The sequence below is a fragment of the Balaenoptera borealis genome (assembly GCF_965194805.1).
Source record: "Balaenoptera borealis genome assembly, chromosome: 13".
NCBI classification, from domain to species: Eukaryota; Metazoa; Chordata; class Mammalia; order Artiodactyla; family Balaenopteridae; genus Balaenoptera; species Balaenoptera borealis.
In genome coordinates this window covers 89,050,676-89,074,745 of record NC_138870.1, presented here as the reverse complement: position 1 = coordinate 89,074,745, position 24,070 = coordinate 89,050,676, and the positions used below count along the sequence as shown (strand labels likewise).

The 24,070-nt window shown below is 38.6% G+C and overlaps 1 protein-coding gene across 1 annotated transcript in view; it reads left to right on the top strand.

The window, feature by feature from the left end:
• ALDH1L2 (aldehyde dehydrogenase 1 family member L2) overlaps positions 1–24,070 on the top strand; it is a 55,979-nt gene that overhangs the window by 12,973 nt on the left and 18,936 nt on the right. Inside the window, exons 3-15 of the mRNA XM_082349883.1 lie at positions 354–588; positions 2,318–2,483; positions 4,184–4,285; positions 4,502–4,591; positions 6,828–6,962; positions 8,121–8,246; positions 8,807–8,898; positions 11,021–11,168; positions 14,998–15,117; positions 15,702–15,829; positions 17,328–17,478; positions 19,699–19,769; positions 19,844–19,949. Of these exons, the coding sequence (XP_082206009.1) occupies positions 354–588; positions 2,318–2,483; positions 4,184–4,285; positions 4,502–4,591; positions 6,828–6,962; positions 8,121–8,246; positions 8,807–8,898; positions 11,021–11,168; positions 14,998–15,117; positions 15,702–15,829; positions 17,328–17,478; positions 19,699–19,769; positions 19,844–19,949 (1,670 nt within the window). The remainder of the gene's footprint in view (positions 1–353; positions 589–2,317; positions 2,484–4,183; positions 4,286–4,501; positions 4,592–6,827; positions 6,963–8,120; positions 8,247–8,806; positions 8,899–11,020; positions 11,169–14,997; positions 15,118–15,701; positions 15,830–17,327; positions 17,479–19,698; positions 19,770–19,843; positions 19,950–24,070) is intronic.

The window sequence follows — 24,070 nt, the reverse complement described above, 5'->3', positions numbered from 1 at the left end:
CCAAATCTTAAGAAACAAACAAGCAAATGTCCTTTAAATGGCTGTATCAGTAATAAAGGTACAATTTTGATCTATAAAAGAAGCAGCTTCAGTTAAAATCTCAAAACATTGTCTAGCCACAAACTTCTGAGTTGAAACATATTATGCCTTAAATATATAGATAAAAATCACATTATAAAAGTGGATGCATCTTGATAAAATTGTATCATGTCAAATCCTGGTCAGAATCTAAATTGTTCTTTATCATGTTTTATTTGTAAATGTTTCATGAAATTACAATGTGTGGATCCATAGTAATACAAAATTATGACTAAAACTTTTTTGATGAAAATAATCTTCTCTTTCATGCTCAGCTTTGGCTGCAGAGAAAAATGGGACCCCTGTGTTCAAGTTCCCTAGATGGAGAGTCAAGGGCAAGACCATAAAGGAAGTGGCGGAGGCCTACAGATCCGTGGGTGCTGAGCTAAACGTGCTTCCCTTCTGCACACAGTTCATCCCCATGGATGTAATTGACAGCCCTAAACATGGTTCCATCATTTATCACCCGTCTGTCCTTCCCAGACACAGAGGAGCCTCTGCTATCAACTGGTGAGATTTTTTTAAATAACCAAGATGGGCCCATTCCCATTGCTTGTAATCGTTCTGTGTTTTACCTAGGTGATCAAGGAACTAGGTATGCTTGAACAATTGTGAGGTCCCGATTGATTGCTACTGTTGCACAAACTCCCCTGAGATCTAGAGGTACTGCATAAGCCAGAGCAGCGTTTCCCAAGAATAATCTATGGAGTACTGGCTCTACCAGATGTAACTAGGTATTGAGCAGGCGAAGGTCCTGTGGTCAGACAAGTTTGGTTTATGCTGGATTTCTTTATCTCAGGACTTAGAGATTTTAATATGTGCTTTAATGTGGGCATCATAATCTCCAAGAGGGGATCTGAGTACAAAGTGTTCCCACACTTATTTGGCCGTAGAACTTTTTTTTGCATAGAATATCTCAAGTACATTTCAGGAAATGCTGAATTATCTGAAATTATCTTTCTCATGGTGTGACTTGCCCCATTCTTCTTTAAGCCTCTTGAGGGGAAAAAGGACTCTGGTCTAACATTTTTACTGCCGTATGTCCCAGTATCAAGAACACTGCCTGGTATACTGTAGGTGCCCAGTCCTATAGGTATACTATACTGTGGGTCAAGGTGGGCCTTTCCCACCTTCTCTACCTTTTCTCCTTTACCTGCATATCTGTCTCTTACCTGCACAGCTGTCTCTTAGTGTCAAGTTATCAGATAGGCAGAAAATCTATACTTAGTTTAAAGGTGGTAAAAAAGCATTTCATTGTATTTTAAGACCAATTACATGAATTGATTTCTTTTTTGCTCTTGTAAATTGTACTATAGTAGATATCTTTGTCCTTAAACATGTATTTTTCTCTCAATTCACATTGCTTGCACATGCAGAATCATTGGGTCAAAATACATGAATATTTTCAAGGCTCTTAGATAACACAATGCCAATTAATTCCTCAATATTTCTGAAAAGAGTGGTTGATTGACTGGTTGGTTGATTGATTTAGGTCTTGCTTGATTAGTAGCTCAGAGAGGTAAAAATGATTAGCTGGAGAGCATGGCTGACCTACCATTTCATACTCTGTCTATATCAGCCTGCTCTCTGATATTCTTTTATGTTGTATTTCCATATATCTGGTTTACTGTATGTATTATAAGGTCTGTAGGGCCAGCTTTTCCTCTTAGGCTAGATTTATAGAATACAAAATACAAATAGTTGAATTAATCAACCATCTTTTACTACAATTTATAGCTAATCTAGAACTAATTCTAGCTCTAAGTGATGCTTGTACCTGAATTACACAACCTAAATTAATAATCAGTTCTCCTTTTCACATTGCACTGATCATCTTCTGTTTTATCTTCCATTATCTTATTCTGCCTAATACAGGGTCAGGTACGATGTAGGAACTGGACATGGGTGGGCAAAATTACTTGATGCTGCAGTAGAAAGCCGACACCTGGGAATCAGTGAGGGGTAGTACTGATGGTCTCTAATGCCTTTTTGAGTAGACTATAAAGTCATTAGCATGTGTTAACAAGAAAGACTACAGAGATGAGGATGTATAAAGTAGCAGTACCATTAAGTTCTGCTTTTTATGAGTGTTTACATCTCCCAGCTCTGCTGTAATTTTCATAGTAGTTTCATTCACTGTCTATTTTCCATTGTAAACACCTTGTACTTTAATGTCACTAATTTATCACCTGATGATACAGTTAACCAACATTTTAAGTTGAAACTCTTCTTTTCTCAGGACTCTAATCATGGGAGATAAGAAAGCTGGGTTTTCTGTTTTCTGGGCTGATGATGGTTTAGACACAGGACCCATCCTTCTCCAGAGGTCGTGTGATGTCGAACCCAATGATACAGTGGATGCACTTTATAATCGATTTCTTTTTCCTGAAGGAATCAAGGCCATGGTCAGTATATTTATGCTATCAAGGAGAATTTAGTAAAGCTTTAAAGTTTTTCTTTTATTCAGAATTTGCTCCTGTGAATTTGTACTAAAAATAAAAAACCCCAAAATAAAATTAGATTTTATATTTGCCAGTAGCATGGTATTTTGAGGGTGGAAATCTGCACTTTAGAATTTCTTAGTCTATGAATCTGACTTGTTCTTCTGAGAACAGTGATCAAGTGGATAAAGTCGTAATCAAACTCCTTCATTCATTTTACCAAATATTTGAATCTCCAACCCTGTTTATAATGACTAATTGTAAAGAAGCAGCAGAATCTTAAGAAATTTTGATATGTAATTTGGGCTTTCTTCAAAAACATTTAAAATCAGTCTATGTAAAAGGGTGAAATTTAACACTGTTTTATTTGTTCAGATATGCTCTGGATTAAAGGCTCGAAACATGTGCACCACAAAGAAAAAATATATTAACCTGTAAAAACACTGAAAGATAATTTCAATGTCATTTAATGTCTTCTGTAGTTTGATATGGTGGAAGTACAACACAGAGATGGACAGTAAGATGATATAAAGAAGCAGCCATTGATTTAGGAGAGAGGAGAGCAGTGCTTTGTATCGTTTAACGATTAAAAGAGTAGTTCTCGTGCTACCACTTATTTGTTGTATAATAGGCAGGTCACTTAGCCTCTTTAGCCTTGGTTTCCTCATCTATAAAATGTGGATAATACTGCCTGACTTATAGGGTTGTTGTGAAAATTAAATGACGTTTGTGTAAAGCATCTGGCACACAGGAGGTGCTCAAAATGACCATTATAATCAAAATAGTATTTTGTGTGTTCAGTAGCATTCGAGCAAGCCTGTATCCTGTACCTGGTGATATTATAGCCAGAAATAGGTGGAATGAATGAGCTGTAAACTTGGCCCTGTTCCCAGGTGGCTCCCACCACATGCTCTTGTGGAGGTTGGAGTACTTAGCTGTGAGTACTTAGAGAGAAAACTGAGAACCTGAGCTCACATAGGTCTCCCAGTGAAGGAGAGAGGCTCTCAACTCAAGGTAAACATAAATGTGGCATGGAAGGGGATGTAGGACACATCCCAAAGGCAATCAAACTCATGGACAGTTTTAATTGTTGTTTTTATTCCAGGTGTCCTAAGCTAGAAAGCCAGTTGAATTCCTTAAATATGACTTTCTAGAATCATCATGATGAGCAGAAACAACCCACAATGACTTATTTTACAATTATATTCCTGAAATTTCCATTGAAACACCAAGGGGAGATTGAAATTTGCTTAAATAAAGGGGTCATTTTAAAAAGTACAGGCTGGATATTGGCAGTAGATAGACCTGGATGCAGATCCTCCTTCTACCACCTACGAGCTATCTCTGTGATCTTGAGCTAGTTGCTTTTTCTCGAGCTAGTTGCTTGAGGCTTTTTGCAGGCCTCAGTTTCCTCATCTGTAAAACAGGACTAATAATACCCACGTTGTAGGGCTGGTATGATGTTGCAAGGGATATTTTACATAAAGTAGCCACCACACTGCCTGGCATAATTATGGATCCAAAGAAATGGTAGTTATTTTATCAAAGTCCGACTCTCTGGACAGATTTATATGTAGTAATTCTGTTAAACAGAAACTTCAGTTAAACAGGCCATGCCATTGTTGACCACTGGGCTCTAACACAGGTAACATTTTTGGCTTTAGGTGGAAGCTGTCCAGCTCATAGCCGATGGAAAAGCTCCTCGTATTCCCCAGTCAGAAGAAGCTGCAACATATGAAGGTATCCAGAAAAAGGAAAATGCTGAGGTATTTATATCAACTCAGTAACACATCTCAGAGTTAGTTCATTGTCGTCCACCTTTAAGCAGTTCTCAGTGTACCATTTCCTCACCAAAAGGTAGATCTCCAAGAGAGGCTGCTACCCCATCCCTACTCATGTCCGCCACTGATGGAGAGAAATGTTTCTATTGCCTTTGAGACTTGCAGCATTAGAAGTTCCACCTGTGCTTTGTGCATTTCTAGATCTCTTGGGATCAGTCTGCTGAAGCTTTACATAACTGGATCCGAGGTCATGATAAAGTCCCTGGAGCTTGGACAGAGATAAACGGACAGGTATGTTCTAGGAACCTTTTTTTTTGCATATAATCTTTGTAAGAGGTATTACACATAAGTCTAGGCTTCCTCTGGTTCTTCCTTTGGTTGTGAGGAGAGTCTGTGTTATAGGTACACGTGACCAGCTAAAAGAGTTCTAGGTACACGTGACCACCTCCCTCTTTACTCCCCATGTACTGAGCATTTGGTGTGAAGCAGGCACTAGGCACAGCCTCTGCTCTCAGGGAGACTGCAGTTTTCTGGAGAAAGCAGAGAAGTGAATAAGCACGCACAATGAAGTAAGACAAATGATGTAACTGAGGCCCAGACTCAGGTGTCTTAGGAAAGGCTTTCTAGAAAAGCTGACTGTTTTGCTTGCACCTCGAGAAGAGGTCAGCAGGTAGAGAATGAGTCAAAGAGTTACAGACCCAGAGGTAGGAGAGCATATTACCTGGACAGCGACTCGCCGTAGAGTTCAGTGAAGCTGTAGCTCCAGGCGTGAGGATCAGGTGTGAGAGGCACTGGGAGAGATGCAGCAGGGGCCGGGGGCAGGGGCAGGAAAGGCCTTCTAATCCCGTTGGGATCTCCACTCAACTCAGCTTCTCAGCTTTCACCTCTTGTAGGAAGTCTCCTGACCTCACACGCCCAGCCTGGCGGGATTGGGTGTCCCTTCTCTCTGTTCCCGTTAACGCCCTGCCTAGCTCTGACACAGCGTATTATATACTATAAGCGTCTCTTTATGTATCTATCCCTCTTACCCCTGTACACTGTGAACTCCTCAGGGGCAAGAGCGTCATGTTATTGTCTTGATACTCTCAGCACTTACACAGGGTTCTTAGTGCATATTAGGTGTCAATAAAAATACGTGGGATCAACGAAGGACCAAGGGAAGAGGTTTAGTGCAGTGCTTCAAGTGTGGGATTGGAGGGCATTATGGTAAGTGAAATAAGTCAGGGAGAAAGACAAATACTGTATGATATCACTTATATGTGGAATCTAAAAAGTACAACAAACTAGTGAATGTAATATAAAAGAAGCAGACTCACAGATACAGAGAACAAACTAGTGGCTAACAGCGGGGAGAGGGAAAGGGCGGGGGGGCAAGATAGGAGTAGGGGATTAAGAGGTACAAACTATTATTTATAAATTAAGCTACAAGGATATATTGTACAACGCAGGGAATATAGCCAATATTTTATAAGTATAAATGGAATATAACCTTTAAAAATTTTGAGTCACTATATTGTACACCTGTAACTTTATATTATACATCAACTATACTTCAATAAAAAAATAAACAATGCTACCATGGACATCCTTGCACATGTACCCTTGATCACATGGTTAGTACTGGGTGTATATCTTAGACTAGAGTGACATCATCATAGCATATGAATATATTTTACCACAACTGATAATACCCAGTTTTTCAAAGCAGATATACTCACAAAAAAAAGTGTGGGATCTGAAGCCAGAATGTTTCCATTAAAATTCTGGCTTTGCAACTATTTGCTGTGTAACCTTTGGCAGGTTATTTAACCATTGGGTGCCTTGGTTTCCTCATTGTAGAATGAGACTAATAATAGTGCCTCCTTTGTAGGTTTGGGGTTGTTGTGAAGATGAAATGAGTTAATACACATTAATTCATCAAAGTACTTAGTCCCTGGCATAGAATAAGTATTCAATAAATATTAAATATTATAGTGCTCGATAAATGATAGCTAATGGCCATAGAATTATAATCATAATTATAATAACAAATCAATTAGTATCCAGTTCTCTTAGTTACAGTCTGGATCCAGTCCTGTTTCCATGAACCGACCCACAAAGCACCTGTACCTCCCATCGTACATCCCACTGCAATATAATAGTTTGTTTACTACTCTGCATCTGCCCTCCCTGACAGCCCACCAACACCTCCACTTCCCCCACAAACCCTACCTTCAGGCTGCAAAGTCTGCGAGAGCTTTTATCTCATTCACCTTTGTGTCAATGTGCATAAATGATAAATGTATACTCGTGTCACCTGGATGTGCGGCATTTTTTTAAACTCTTCAATCACACATTCACAGACCATCTCTTGCTTTGTGTCGTTTCCATAGATGCTTGATATCATTGGGGGTGGGGGGGGGTCCCTAATTTTGTCATAAATGAGAATTGCAACTTCAGCTTTTTTGCCAGGAGTGCTGCTCGCATACACCCTTATAACCAGCCTTCGCTTCCCCCTTTCACAACCTGGGTCTGATCTCTTTATTAGGTGGTCACTTTCTACGGCTCATCATTACTGAATAGCTCCATCCCTCCTGGAGAACCACTGGAAATTAAAGGTGCCAAGAAGCCTGGTCTTGTTACCAAAAGCGGCCTTGTTCTTTTTGGTAACGATGGAAAAGCAGTGAGTGTTCAACATGGTTACCTCTAAAATAAATTTTTTTGGTTTCCTTGGATAACCCAAGCTATTGAGGGACTAGCTTTCACAGGGTAGTCTGGCTTTGCAGTGGGCTGTGGGAGCTCAGGGTGTCTGTGGTCCATCTCTCTCTGCGGATGAGCTGGCTCCAGGTCCCTTGATGAGAAGAAGGCTCATCAGGACGGGCCCCGAGGACCCGCACAGCCTGGCGTGTGATACAGTAGAAAGAGCTTGGAGCTTAGTCAGGAAACAGGTCGTGAATCCCTGCTCTGCCACTTACCGGTCTTGGGCAGGACGCCTCTCCCCTTGGAGGCTCAGTTTCTGCATCTGTAAAACAGAGGGAGTGACCTTGTCTGTCTGCCTTCCCGCTGGCAGAGTCTGGGAGGCTCAGATGCTGTGGCCCTCTTCAGACTCTCCTCCCCTGCCTCACCAGGCCGACGCCCACCCACTCTGCCTGTGCTTGGGAGCGTGGCCTCTGGGCCTCTCTGGGCTCTTGGGCAGCTGCCCAGTGAAGAAAGCCAAAGGGAATCTGCAGCTCACAGACACTTTCTGATGGCTTACAGGATAGATCAGTTACTAAGATTGCAGGCTTCAGAGCTCATCTAGTCCTGGGTTGTAACCCCAGCTCTGTTACTCGTTGTGTGGCGCTGGGCAAAGTACTTAATCTCATTGAGCCTCCATTTCCTCATCAGTAAAATGGGGATAATAAGGACACCTGCCTCCATCAGGATTTATGAGATTGAATAAGATACTTCAGCATATACGTACTTAGCACAGTGCATGCTGCAGAGTAAGTGTTCAGAAGACGGCAGTAGTAGTAGTAGTAGTAGTAGTAGTAGTAGTACTAGTAGCAATGGTAGTTACACTAGGCTTTAGACCCAATACCTATATCCGAATGTCAATTTTGGGGGGGCTTATCATCCATTTTGAGATATATCTACCCTAGACTTAACTTCCTCCTTTCTGCTGCCACGGCTGAAATACCATTTCAGTCCTTTTACACATAACGGTGAGTGCTTTCAATCCATAATTTTGTATTTGTCAAATAAGCTGCTTCTTATACCCATATAAGACTCCTCCCACCAGTCTCACTTTTGAACTGTCCTAATCCTCAATTCTTCTGCTTGTTTTGTTGTTATTTTATAGCTGATGGTGAGAAATCTGCAGTTTGAAGATGGAAAAATGATTCCTGCGTCTCAGTACTTTTCAGCGGGTGAGACATCAGTGGTGGAACTTACAGCCGAAGAGGTGAAGGTGGCGGAGACCATCAAGGTGAACACGTGAAGTTCTTAATGTTACTCTTATCTTGGAAAACGAAGCCATTTTTGTTAACTGGTACCATCAATCCTCAAAGTAGTTGGGATGGAACTTTTATTTCCTCATTTTCGTATGAGCTGCAAAAGGAAATCAGTGCCAAAATTTATACGCACATTTATTTGTCACTCACATAAATAATCCAAGGCAGTTCTAGGTTGGCCTGGGGGTTAGGGGTGAAGCTGGAACATGAGGGTTAGGGGTGGAGTCAAGCAGGAACCCAGGCTGAGCTATCTTCAAGGTCCTGCTGGGGGTCATCTCCATCCCAGACAGCCAAGAAGAGCACAAGTACACAGAGAATTGTGTGAAGGAGGTTTTTCATGGGACAAGACGGGGAGTACAGGTCACTTATATTCATACTCACCGGCTAGAAGTCAATCACACGGCCGCCTCTAACTTGAAGAGATGCTGAGAATTGTAATCAATCCATGAAAAGAAGTAGGTTTGGTGAGAAGCCGACTAGTCTCTGCCACAGTGTCCTACATGGCAGCTCCCTCATGAAAGTTTCCCTTGTGTAGGTCATCTGGGCTGGAATTTTAAGCAACGTCCCTGTTATTGAAGATTCAACAGACTTCTTTAAATCTGGAGCAAGCTCAATGGATGTTGTCAGGTAAAACCACCACCTTACTGGCTCATACCCCTCCACCAGGGATTTTGACTTTGACTTTGAAAATCAAATTGAAATCCTTTGTACTGGTTGTTATCACTCTATTGTACCCATCTACTGTGTTCCTCTTTTCTTCATCTTTTTTGGTTTGTTTGTTTCCATGGTCAAATACATGTATTTGTTCCCTTCTCTTTGTTGCTAACCAGGAGTTATTTTCATATTTACTATACACCTAGAAAACAACCCTTCTAATTATTTGTTTCATTTAAAAATCTGTCTTCATATTTCTTAGTTGATTCTCCTCCAGTTAGAATTGGGAAGTTCTGAGTGAGAATGTTAAAAGGGATTTCCCTATATAGTCTCACCTAAAAGGATACCTAACATTGATTATGCTTACCCCGAATCTTTTTCTCCTATCTCCCTAAGTTACCCAGTATGATATATCTAGAATGAGGATTGTCAGACTTCTTGCAAGAGTAAGGGTAAGCACTCTACAGTCAGAATTTCTCTACGGAGGTTTCAAACAAGTAGAAAGGGCTAGAGGACTAGAAAGCCACCCTCTGTGGCATGAAGAGCAGACCAGGATCCTAACAGTGGCGAGTCTTGCAGAGGTGCTTTTCCTTTGAGGGCCACACTATGGCCATTTACTAAATAAACAAGGTGAACTCCTCTTGACAATCCTTCATGTCGGCAAAGCAAGTGTTCTTGATGAACATTCTGTCTATTTATTTATTTATTCATTCATGCATTTGACAAAATTTATTGAACATTTATGACATCAGGAACAGTTTTTTGCACTGGGGATACAGTCATGAACAAGACAAAGTCCCTTCATTCGTGGATCTTTTTTATTCCAATCATCAAAAACAATCCTCTCAAGAGCAAATATCATTATCAGAAGTTAAAAGTTTTGGTTCCTCAAGTTACAGATTTCTCAGCTATGGTTCATGAGTTCCCAGAAGCTTCTCATTTGCTCAACTAAAGATTTCAACATTGTACTTTTAACACTAGTTTTTTGCTAACAGGATACTCCTGCAGGAGTTACCCATTTCCTGTTTGAGTGTCTGACTTACCATAATCATCTGATATTATTATCTTGGACTACCAAGGTACCTCATCTCTTTTCGGGAATAAATGGCTGAGCAACCGCTGTGGTGAGCTTTCTAGTACACCTCTGTCTGGTACACCTTTGCTACTCAAGAAATGTCAAATTAGAGCTATGATTTGAAAAATTAACAGTGAAAAATCAAAGGGTTGAAAAGGACTTTACAAATTATATTAACCTTCCCGATGGTTCTATTTAGTACCTATCTTAGCCATGTAATACAAACAAATGTTTGTTTTATTGTTTCACAGGATCTAGAGAAAATATTCTACGATATGACTTTGGTTTCTTATAATCGTCACAGTTCAGAAATTTTCCTTATTTCTTATTCCTTGAGTATTTTGAAAGGAAAGAAATTGATTTTATGTGCCCTTTGTCATCTTGCTTGCAAGTAATTAAAATGTCTTTGCCTTGATTTCTTGTATTTCTAGTCATGTATAAAAATAATTGCCGGGACTTCCCTGGCAGTCCATTGGTTAAGACTCCGCACTTCCAATGCAGGGGGTGCAGGTTCGATCCCTGGTCGGGGAACTAAGATGCCACATGCCATGCGATACAGCCAAAAATAAATAAAATTTTTAAAAAATAAATAAAAAGTTTAAAAATTGCCACTGTCCTTCAAGACAGCTTAAAATTTTTTTTCTCCCAATCTTATCAATTTCTCTGATTATTATCATAGAAGATCTCATGGGATATAAATAGGCATGTGACATACGTCCTACTTCAAAGCATGTTAAAAGTAATCACAGTCCCTCTAAACTCTTTTAAAAATGTAGTGGGAAGCAGCCGCATAACACAGGGAGATCAGCTCGGTGCTTTGTGATCACCTAGAGGGGTGGGATAGGGAGGGTGGGAGGGAGGGAGATGCAAGAGGGAAGAGATATAGAAACATATGTATATGTATAACTGATTCACTTTGTTATAAAGCAGAAACTAACACACCATAGTAAAGCAATTATACTCCAATAAAGATGTTAAAAAAAAAAAATGTAAGTAACAAGAGCTGGTTCTTCCTTTCAGGCTGGTTGAAGAGATAAGACAGAAATGTGGAGGACTTCAGTTACAGAATGAGGATGTTTATATGGCCACCAAGTTTGAAGACTTCATCCAAAAAGTCGTGAGGAAACTGAGAGGAGAAGATCAAGAAGCGGAGCTAGTGGTGGATTATGTAAGCCTGTCCATGGTGTTGAAAACCTAAATCGTTAAGACCTTCGTACTATAAAAGAATGCTGTACCTTTCCTCCATTTGTTTTTACATTTATAACCTTTTCAAAATGACAGTTTTATTGAGATTATAATTCAGATACCATACATTTCACCCTTTTAAAATGTATAATTCATTGGGTTTTAGTATATTCACCCCATCACCACTGTCTGGTTATGAAACATTTTTATTACCTCCTAAAAAGAAACCCTGTATCCCTTGGCAGTCATTCTCTGCTCTCCTCTCTAATTTACTTTCTGTTTCTATGGATTTGCCTATTCTAGACGTTTCATATAAATGGAATTATGCAATAAGTGGCCTTTTGCAGCTGGCTTCTTTCACTTAGCATAATGTGTTCAAGGTTCATCCATATTGTAGAGTAGATTATCACTTCATTCCTTTTTCCTAGCCAAATAATAGTCCATTGTGTGGATAAACTACATTTTGTTTATCCTTTCCTCAGTTGGTGTACATTTGGACTGTTTCTACTTTTGGGCTATTATAAATAATGCTGTTATGAAAATTCATGTATAAGTTTTTGTGCGAACATATGTTCTCAGTTCTCTTGGGTAAATATCTAGAAGTGGAATTGATGAGTCATACAGTAACTCTATGTTTAACTTTTTGAGGAACTGCCCATCTGCTTTCCAAAGTGACTACACCATTTTACGATGCCAGTAGCAATGTAGGAAGCTTCTAATTTCTTCCTGTCTTCACCAACATATGCTATTGTCTGTCTTTTCTCTTTCAGCTGTTCTAGCAGGTGTGAAGTGATATCTTGTTGTGGTTTTGATTTACATTTCCCTAATGACTAATGATAAACATCTTTTCATGTGCTTATTGGCCACTTGCATGTCTTCTTTGGAGAAATACCTATTCAAATATTTCACCTGTGTTTTTTTTTTTCTGTCATTTTTGTTGTTTCTTTTGTTTTGTTTTGGTTTGGTTTTTTTGGCCTCACCAAGCAGCTTGTAAGATCTTAGTTCCCCAACCAGGGATGGAACCCAGGCCCCTGGCAGTGAGGACACCCAGTCCTAACCACTGGACCACCAGGGAATTCCCTCAAATCCTTTGCTTCTTTTTTAACTGGGATATTTGTCTTTTTAATTTTTGAGTTGTAAGAGGCCTTAGTATATTTTGGATACTAGACCCTAATCAGATTTATTATTTGTAAATATTTTGTCCCATTCTGTGGGTTTTCTTTTCACTTTTTTGATAGTGTCCTTTAACACACAAAAGTTTTAAAATTTGATTAAGTCTAATTAATCTGTTTGTTCTTTTGCCACTTGGGCTTCTATATGTCTTGTTTTATGCCTTTTTTGCTCCTCTACTCCTTTACTGCTCTCTTTTTTGTTAAATGGATATTGTCTAGTATGCCAGTTTAATCTCTTTTGCTATATATTTTTATTTTCTTAATGGTTGCCTTGAGGATTCCAAGAGACGTTTTTCTTAAAACATTCTAGCTCAGATTAATACCAACTTAATATCAATAGTGTAGAAAAAATTTGCTACAGTATAGCTCTGCTCCCTACCCCCTTATTTGTGCTATTACTGTCATACAAATACATCTTTATACATTATAAACCCACCAACAAAGTTTTATAATTATTGCTTTATGCAGTTGCCTTTCAAATCAGATAGAAGAAGAAAAAGGTTTAAAAGCAAAAATACATTTATGCTGACTTATATTTACCTTTGTCAGTGTTCTTTATTTCTTCATGTAGATTTAAATTACTGTCTAGTGTCCTTCCATTTCTGCCGGAAGGACACCTTTTAGTACTTTTTGAAAGGCAGTGTGCTAGCAATGTTCATGTGCAAGCAATGTTCATGTGCTAGCAATGTGCTATTTTCATTCATTTGGGAATGACTTAATTTCTCCTTTGTTCTTGGAGGGTATTTTTGCTGTATGTGGAACTTTCGGTTGACAGTCTCTTTCTTTCAGCACTATGAATATATCATCCTATTGCTTTCTGGCCTCCGTGGTTTCTGAGGATAAGTCATCTGTTAATTTTATTGAGGATCCCTTTTATGTGAGGAGTTGCTCCTCCCTTGCTGCTTTCAAGATTCCCTCTTTGTCTTTGGCTCTTGACCATTTTTGTATGATGTGTTTAAGATGGATCTCTGAGATTTTTCTACTTGGAGTTTATTGAGCTTCTCGGATGTGCAGATTAATGTTTTTCATCAAATTTGGGACATTTTCAGCCATTAATTCTTCAAATATTCTTTCTGCCCCTCTCCCCTTCTCTGCTCATTCCTGGGACTCTCATTATGCATGTGTTGGTACATTTGATGGTGTTCTGCAGGCTTCTAAGGCTCTATTCATTTTTTAAAAATATTTATTTATTTATTTTTAAAATTTATTTTGGCTGTGCCGGGTCTTCACTGCGGCACGCGGGATCTTTAGTTGTGACATGCAGACTCTTAGTTGTGGCATGGGAACTCTCAGTTGCAGCATGCATGTGGGATCTAGTTCCCCAACCAGGGATTGAACCCAGGCCCCCTGCATTGGGAGCACAGCATCTTACTCACTGGACCACCAGGGAAGTCCCTCTATTCATTTTTCGAATTCTTTTTCCTTCCTATTTTCAGGCCGGATATCTCTATTGACCCATTTTCTGGTTTGCTAATTCTTTCTTCTGCCTGCTTGAATCTACTGTTGAACCTCTCCAGTGACTTTTAAAATTTCAGTTATTGCACATTGCTTTTTTATGGCTGAGTAGTATTCCGTGCTGCTATGAACATTGGGGTGCATGTATCTTTTCAGATTTAGAGTTTTGTCTGGATATATGCCTAGGAGTGGGATTGCTGGATCATATGGCAACTCTGTTTTTAGTTTTTTAAGGAACCTCCATACCGTTTTCCATAGTGGCTGCACCAATTTAATTCCCACCAACAGTGTAGGAGGGTTCCCTTTTCTCCACATCCTCTCCAGCATTTGTTATTTGTAGACTGTTTAATGATGGCCATTCTGACCCATGTGAGGTGGTACCTGATTGTAGTTTTGATTTGTGTTTCTCTAATGCTTACTGATGATGAGCAGCAAGCTACCCTCTTGCTATTTTTTGTTTCTTTTCCAGGCATCATCAATTTCTCTATGTAAAATAATTTCTGAAATCATTCAATTTCCTTTTTAATGCCTTCACTGATGTGGGATTTTATGCCAATAATGCTCTTTCACATATATAATTTTAATTATGTCTCTTAATAACTGTATGAAGCAGGTATATTATCCCCATTTTATTGTTGAAAAAACTGAGATTTATAGAGGTTAATGGACTAATCTAAATTCACTTGCCAGCTAATAGTAGAGAGTACAATTTAAGCAACACATATGTAAGAGAGGGAAAGTGAAAATGGGGAAGAACACTGGAAAGAAAACTTAAAATGCACCAGTGTAAAAGGAAACCTATTGACAGGCAATTTCAAAACTTTGAATGACAGCAGTTGGTGCACTCCACAGATGTTGCCACTAGATGGTGGTGTTTCCATTATCTTGAGGTCTTCTGAGTCATATTTCATCTCTATGAGATGAGTCATATTTCATCTCTCTTTATAAAGCTCCCCCTAGAGTCCTTCGGTCATTACAGAAGCTGACCTCCTGTCTCAATGGCCAATCTAAGCATCATGAGGCCTAAATATTACATATGCTTGTCTCTTCTGGACAGTAAGCAGTAGAATCCCATTGACTTAACGTCTCCCTCTGCATTAGTGATAAGCTTCTTTATTGCTATTTGGTATCAAATGCATATGCACAGAAATCCATTGAATCTATTAATATAATTCTCTCTCTTAGGTTTCAAAGGAGGTCAATGAAATGACAGTAAAAATGCCATATCAGTGTTTCATAAATGGACAGTTCACAGATGCCGATGATGGAAAGACTTATGACACCATCAACCCAACAGATGGATCTGTGAGTAATTTCTTAGCGTGCGTAGTGACCACTGATCATGGATTTTTTTCACTTATACACTGTTATAAAACAGTCTTAAAAAGTTACTTATTCTATTACTCTGCCTCTGAGCACTTAATATAAATGTACTTCATGCATTTCTTTCAACTATTCAGTTCTGGTACTGGCTGCTGTTAACTACAGTAACCAACTTTAAAGAATGAATATTTATGATGACTTTGGTTGGATCACTATACCTATACACATCAGAAGCACAATTCCACATAAAGCTATATGTGTGAAAAAGAAATCTCAGACCTTGCAAGCTCATGGTGAGAAATTCAGCTTCCCCAAGGCAAGAGAAGAAATACAGTTTCCTAAATGTGTCTTCTCATAGTGTAGTGTGACATGCGAAGTACTAAATTTTAGGCTCATAATTTTCATGTTAAAATTGTTTCTTTTTCTTTACTATATTACTGGAAGTATTGATTTTCCATCATAAAAATTCTTTGAATTTTATAGTATAATAATTAATCCCAAGAAACATAGTTGCATATCTCCATATATAAATAACCTAGAACCTATTTTTTCCTACCTTGAAATAGACGATATGCAAAGTATCCTATGCCTCTTTGGTGGATGTTGATAAAGCAGTAGCAGCAGCCAAAGATGCTTTTGAAAATGGTGAATGGGGAAGAATGAATGCACGAGAAAGAGGAATATTGATGTACAGGTATGATTTTTAAGAACACAGCCTGTGGCCTTTGGATACTGACTAACATTGCCAAGATTTTAAAAATTTCTTCAAAACATTCTAGCATGCACCTGTTATATAGCATGTCTTTTGTTCCTTGCATCCTATAAAATCCCATATATACGAGTTCCTGATTTTTGTACTGTTGCTTGTTTCAGTCAGTGTGCCTGTACCAGAAGAAGTTTAGTAAAGGACTTTGTATTTGTAAAGATGTGAGCAAGGTCAAGGGAATCCGTCAAAGGATAGTGAAGCACCCAGGCAGGGGTAGAACAGGGGGAAGGTGCTCCTACTCCAAGGCCTGAAGGGACAGAGGAAGGAGCTGTTACTAGAATCAGGTAAGATCTATAGCTGTAGGAAAAGACCACACTACAGCGGGTTTTGGTAGAAGGACACAGCATCTGCTGATCTACAGCCCATCACTGAGGCAACCAGAGGATTCAAATCCCAGACCATTTTATCCTCCAGTTTGCCAGTCTCCTGGGGGTGCCTCCCACTGGCCCCTCATTAGCCATGCCCAGTGAGAGAGCATGGGAGCCTGTGATGTAGTCTATAAAGGTCATCCTCCAGGGGTCACAGAGCAGGGTGGAGACTGCACATGGAGAACATTCAGCACCCTGTTGTTTCCAAAGGGAAATTTTAAATCTACTTCATGTGTAGGGAGTAGGAGCAAGGAGTAAAAACACTAAGGCCTGGAAAGGGTGTTATAAATCGGTAGCTGAGTATGCCAAGAGTAATTAAAGTCGATCATAAATTCAGTTTTCTACTTACTGAAAGCCAAATAGCTGACTTTGTCCAAAGATTTCTTGGAGCAGGATCTGAAAGAAACATTAGGGAGGAGGATTTCAAGCCTGACTTTGGAATGGTCCAAAAGGAACATCTCAGAACCACTAAAGGAAGGAAGGAAAACAAATGGAGGAGGTGAACACAAAAGATGAACTTTGACTATTTCATGGTCATTAGACAGTCCTGTACTTATCTTCCCAAAGAAACTAGACACCAAACAGAAACCTGTTGCAGTGTTTATAATTCATTCCATGTTTTTCTGTCTTTGTCCTTTTCAGCTAGTGTTGGAAATATTTCTGTACCAACCAGAAATCCTCAAGTGTTCCTGGGTTCTCTAGGAGTGTGGTTTGTCCCCTAACATCTCCCAGTATATTCATGAACTATCCACATTCCCACTGTTTTCTATCATTGATCTCCTTGGATTACTGTGGCTCAATCACTATTTTACTTCTTATACATCTATGATGCAAATGATACAGACTTCCAACACCCTCTGCTTCTTCATTATAACTCTTAAAACAAATTATTAATGAAATTTTTTGTTGAATGTCTGTCTTCCCTACTAGACCATGTTCTCCATGAGGACAGAGACCTGGTTCATTTGTGTTCACCTCTGAGTTCTCAGCCCTTAGGATGATGCATTAAACGCAGTAGAGACTCAGTATCTGTTGAATGAATTTCTTTATCCATACAGACTAGCAGACCTACTGGAAGAGAACCAGGAAGAGCTGGCAACCATCGAAGCCCTCGATTCAGGGGCTGTCTACACCTTGGCTCTGAAGACTCACATTGGAATGTCTGTGCAAACATTCAGATATTTCGCTGGCTGGTGTGACAAAATTCAAGTAAGTGCAAACGTTGTTTGTCTCCATGTAGATCATTCCAAGAGGAAAAGGGACGAATGTTTATTAGTTTGTAAAGACACTTTGTCAGAGCCACCCCTTATGTAGGTTTTCTCATCTTATCCTTATAACAATCATCTGAGGTAGGTGGATATCTATTAACTCTTATTACAGGTGAGGAAATTGAGGCTTGAGGACAATGAGTGACTTACCTATGGTCACATAGTAAGTAAACCATAGAGCTAGGACTTGAACTCAAGATTTTCTGAACCTAAAATCTAATGATGTTCTTTGTACTTTACTATAATGTCTCTTGAGAGCATCTAATAGTCTTGTTAGCATATAGAGAGAAGCCTGGTATCATGGAGGAATTGAAAACTCAAATACCTACAGAGGTCAGAGAGCTAACATAGATGGGCTATGCAGACTGGTTATAAGAAAAAGATTTTAAAGACATGAGTTCGATAAAAATTTCCATTTCCTTTTTTCTACAAGAAAATATTACGTGTGTGATGATAAATGGCAACTATACGTGGCTTTGGTATTGGGATACAGAAGGGAGATAGGGCTTGCAGCAAACAGCAGAATGCATGCCACTCATAGACTCATGGTAACCATTGAAGCACCAGCCCTCACAGCCACCTTCCCAGCAGCAAGGAGGAAGTGGGGAAGAGGCAGAAAGGTAAAGGACTTTAAAAAGCATTCCCATCCTCCTACACCTTGTGCTTACATCTCCCGTTGGCTGTCTCTGCTAAGGAGACTGTGAAACGTAATATTTTATCTGGGCACATTGCTGCCAACACCATTAATATAGAATCAGAGAGAACTGGTTCCAAGCCTCAGCTTTGACACTTACCAGCTATTGTTGTTAAAGTTATTTACCTCTCTTTGCCTTACTTTCCTCGTCTGAAAAATGGTCACAATAATCCATACCTTGCAAGTTATGTTATGAGGATTAGAAACAAGTGTTTATATACTACAGGATTAAAGTCTGCACCATAGTAGGTCTTGCACATAAATGTCGTTTTAATTATTGTTCAGCCACAAAATCATACATATATAAGTATTTAATAAGAGCAGTTCAAGTCCATCCTTAATCCTCAATTATGAAATCCAAATTGCTGTGAAACCTGAAAATTGATTTGTTTGATTGGTTCAGACTCATTTGGCGCCAAAACCTGACCTGAACCAAGATGAGTCTATAATCTTTATTCATATTGCTTAGAGTGAATATTCATATATTTCACTGAATAAATATTCATATGCTTGATTATGGGGGACTGCCCCAGACCTTATTGGAGGTTATAGATATAATAACATTGTATAAGGTATATACATTATATTATGTTTCTAAAGTCAAAAAATTCTGAATCCCAAAACACACCTGGCCCCAAGGGTTTCAGATAAGAGATTGTACACTTACTTGTATTAGTAACAGCAATAATATTTTATGTGGCAAAACAGATGTATAGCTTCAGTTAAAGACTACTGTCATGAATCAGCTGGGATCAAATTTGGCTGCGTATAATAGAAAACCCAACTAAGAAGTTTGTTTTTATCTCACTTACAGGAGTCCAAAGGCAGGCAATCAAGTCCAGTGTGTGAGATAAAGATTCCTGCTCTTTCTTTGCCAGGGCATCCTTATACCATATGATCTCTACCCTCATGGCTGCTTCTTGGTCTCATGATAACCACTGCAGTGCCAGCCTTTTTAGCAACATTCTGAGCAGGAAGAAGGAAAAAGTGAGAGTGAGGGGAAGAGTAAAAGAGCACTTGTCCAAGCTGAGTGAGCCTACTTTTAGGAGTGTTCCCCTTTCAGTGCTTTGTGCTTACGTCTTCCATTGGCCATCCCTATCTGCTATGGAAACTGGGGAACGTAGTAGTTTATCTGGGCACGTTGCCATTCCCATCATTAATATAGGGTTTCTGTTACTAAGAACAGAGGGGAGAATGGATATTGCTCAGGCAGTTAACATTCTCTGCCATGCCAAGAAATTGGGAATGGAGGCGATTAAATTAGAATTATGTTTTTTTTCTCCTGTGTCTCAGTTCTTTTGAGAAAGACATAGCAGTTCCTTTTTAGGTGTAGGTGTATTTCTCATAAATTGAACACTGCTTTTTTAATATCAGCTAAGGAAAAGCAAGAGAGGCAGACAGAAAATGGATTCGTTAAGTTTACCCACTGAAATTAGTAAAATAGTATCAACCTTTTTCATTCTTTAGGGTTCTACAATTCCCATCAACCAGGCCCGTCCAAATCGCAATCTGACCTTCACCAGGAAGGAGCCACTTGGGTAAGACAAGGAGAGCGCTTCGGAGTGACTTGTGTTAGTTCGAGAGGACTGAGGATGTCTTTCTTCCCCGGCAGTGTCTGTGCCATCATCATCCCCTGGAACTACCCGCTGATGATGCTGGCGTGGAAGAGCGCCGCGTGCTTGGCAGCAGGCAACACCTTAGTGCTCAAGCCGGCGCAGGTAAGACCGCGGGGCCAGGTGCAGCATCTCCTCCTCTCGTTTACTTAAAACCAGAGACGTACATTTACAAATATTATGTCTTTAAACAAAAATGGGATCATATATCACAACATCATTTCATATATCATGAGCATCTTTTCATATTAGTAAATATCCATTTTTAATAGCTACCCAGTGTATCCTATGGGGATTCCAAAATTTAGAACTTCTGTGACAGTGGAAGCAGGCATAGTGTATGTCAGTGAAATCCATTAAACTTCTACAAACCAATTCAATTCTTGCAAAATGCCACATGCCCAGTAGTAAGGGAGTTATTTAGAATAGCTACGACATATCAAAAGAAAAAGTTTTTTGCAGGCATTCAAATTTTCATTATCAAAAATATTGTAAAGTTATGCAAGATGAGGGACAAGCATGCAAAGGAATGTATATAATTGTGGCAGCTGTGTGGAAATATATACATGTGGAAAATGAGGAAATAATTTAAAAAATAATTCAGATGATAGAGTTCTCAAAAACATCTTTTTAACGCTACGGTAGCTTTTCAAGAAAAAAATATGGTAGCCAACTTAACACCTGGCTGAGCATTTACTCTGGACAGTGCACAGTGGTAGACATTCTGAGGTACCCAAGTTGTGGAGAAAACTTGGTCTCTATTCAAGAAGAGCTTACAGTTTGTTACTTATTAACTATTCTTTTATTTCTTCTTTTAGGACTTAAAAAAAATACAATTTCGTTTGTCATAACTACATAGTCATGTGACCACAGCCATCTTGTTTTCCTCATTAAAAACAATTTCAGTAAAAAAAACAGGTATACATTCAAAAATTTTTTAATTCAAAAGATACCAAGAGGTTGATAGTGAAAAGTCTCCCTCTTATTCCCCCAGCCCACCAATTTACCTCCCAGAGGCCACCAGTGTTATTGTTATTTATTAGTTTCTTAGGTATTCTAGAAATATTCTCTGTGTATACAAACATATTTTTTAATTAAATAAATAATTTTTTAAAAATATTTTTTAACCAATTAAAAAACACACAGGAGGAGAAGGGGAAATGGGAAATTGCTAATCAACAGGCATAAAGTTTCAATTATGCAAGATGAGTAAGTTCTAGAAATCTGCTACACATCATTTTGCCTGTAGTTAACTATACTGTATTGTACACTTAACAATTTAAGAGGGTAGATGTCATGTTAAGTGTTCTAACCATAATACAATACAAAATTAAAATAAAATAGTAGCATTCTATACATACTACCAAAGGGGGAAAAAATAACTTTTCTAAAAAAATATTTATTGAGCACTTAGTATGTGCCACATGCTGTGTTAAGCATTGTTTTTTAATTTTTAAAAATTTTAAATATGTATTTATTTATTTATTTATGCCGTGCTGGGTCTTAGTTGTGGTATGCGGGATCTTTTAGTTGCGGCATGTGGACTCAGTTGCAGCATGCACGCAGGATCTAGTTCCCCAAACACAGATCGAACCCAGCCCCCTGCACTGGGAGCTCGGAGTCTTACCCACTGGACCACCAGGGAAGTCCCCAAAACTTCTTTTTTTAAAATAGTTTCCAGTGTGTAGATAAACAATATTTTATTTAACCAATACCTAATTAATAGATATTGAGATTTTCCCATCTTTTTGCTGTTATAAACTATGTTGCAGTTAATAACCTTTTAAATATGGCATCATGCACATGTGCAATTATCTTTATAGGGTGGTATGTTCCTAATAGCAGAATCGCTTAGTTAAAAGATACATGTGTTTGTGTGATAGCTACTGGCTCATCCTTCCATGGGAATGGAATAGTTCACCAGCATCCTGTATGAGTGCTGTTTCTCCCAAGCAGCAACACTCATTAAACAGCAAGAAGCTAGTAAAGTGAAGAGAGAAGGCAGATAACCTAGCCCAGTGGTGCTCAATCCTGGCTGCACATTAGAATCATCTGGAGTTCTCTTTTTAAAATACTGATATCTGGGCCCCAACTGGCAGAGATTCTAATTTAATTGGTCTGGGTCAGAGGCCAGGCATCGGTATTACTTAAAATCTTCACATTAGTTTCTAAGGTACAGTCAGGGTTGAGAACCGCTATATGGCATCCAAAGAGAGTGCTAAGCATTGGAAAACCCTAGTGATTACATAGAATGTTCAAAATTTACAAACATGTATTGAGTGCCCACTGTTTGCCAGGCATATTATCAGTGACAAAGACATAAAATTTCTGTTCCTGTGGAAATTACAGTCTAACTCTATCTGCAGTTTAAAACTGATAGTTTAATGATTGATGATAATTTTAATCCTGAGAATGAAAGACCCAAAGTTGCCATTGTTATGTGGGAGATATATTTTTATTATGATATGAAACTGTTGATAGTATTAAGGCCCTGTGCAAATGGCAGGAGGGCTGAATCAGTTGGCTTTCCCCCCTTTACCAGGTAAGAAGTACAGATTCCCATGGTCTGAACTGGTCCAGGTCTGTCAGGCTCTAACACCTTTTTTAATCTAATATTTAATAATGACCTACTCGTGCCCAGAACACTGCTAAATGCTTTCCCATATATCATTTAAACCTATAATCCTGCCATAATATAAACCTATATTCCAGTTGTTTAGCCGAATGGAAGAAAATCAATAAAATGAAAAGGGATGAGATAAAGATGAAACAATTTGTTTTGTTTTATTTATTAATGGCATAAAATCTTTTTATTCTTACTTTAAAAAAATTATCACTAATTTAGGATAGTTTTTTAAAAAGTCTTTCTAATCATGATGACTTCATACTAAGGCATAATAATATACACTTTGGTCTAGGATTGTCTTTAACTATAGTAGATATAAATCCACTATTGGAAATATCTTCTTGACAATTTCAAATATTTGGGCATTTGAAATTTCTTGTCAAGTCTAACTAGATTGCCATTTTTTTTAAACCTCACAATGTTATTGTCATGGACCTGTTACTAGAAGGAGGAAAAATGTTAACCCTGCTTTTTTCTTGTTGTTTACTTGTATTTGCTCTATTAGTATTATTTATTATGCAGTTTCTATGTAGATTCTTTTTAAGTCACTTGATCATTTTATGAAGTTTGCATTAGTTAAAACAACAACATAGTCTATGAACCCATGCAACCTGGCCTGTAAACGTCAACACACGGCAATATTCTGAAAGCACATGAGCAAGTGGGGAAACCACTGTTTTTCCCTTGGCCTTGTGAGCTCCAATTCTTTCCTAGGATACCACACGTACCTCTGTGACCAGTGACCATCTGACCTTCATTCAGACAGAGTGAGAGTACCATTATCCAGCCACATAATAAATGTTAGTTATGTTTGATTTATTTCATATCTTTCTCCGTTGAAATATACAAATAGAAGCTCTACTATTTTCTATTCACAGCTCAGTTTTCACCCATTCCATTCTTTGAGACCAAGCTAACCGAGTCCTAATTTAAGACTTGATCAGCATTGCTTTTTAAGAGTGTAAAAATATGACTTTCATTTTGCTTCCGAGATATGCATTGCTGTAATAGATCTTTAAAATGAGATCCATAACTATACCAATTTTTTTGTAAAAAGAAAGGGAAAGTAAGTATGTTTTCATTTGAGCAAAAAGAAACATACGAGGGATAAACCGGAGACTAATGAGGTTGATTAACTACAAGACTTGGGGAGGATGCGGTGGAAAGGATTCGGGGTGGGAGGTGGTTGGCCAGGAGAACAACACTTCTCTGAATGTGCTTTTGTATAGTCCTCACTTTTGGAAGCATGTTTCCCATACTCAACAAGACAGCAAATGAACAAATAAAGAAAAGAAACATAATCAACATAGATGAGGCCGAAATCGAATACAAAAAAAATCAGTCAAGCCAAATTTCAAATGAATAACATCACCACACCGAAGGGAGTGAGGAAGCACTCACCCAAGTAACTTGTGAATGACATTTGGACTCTATGTCCTCAGACTAGAGGCAAAAATACTGAAAATAAGTATTGAAGTTAGTAGGCTTCTTTTTCACAGGGACATGGTTTAATTCTCAAATTACTTTCTGTACATTTTAGGATTAAGCAAACAAGTAAATATATTGTGGATATTGGGAGCTATGTTTTTCACTGTTGAAG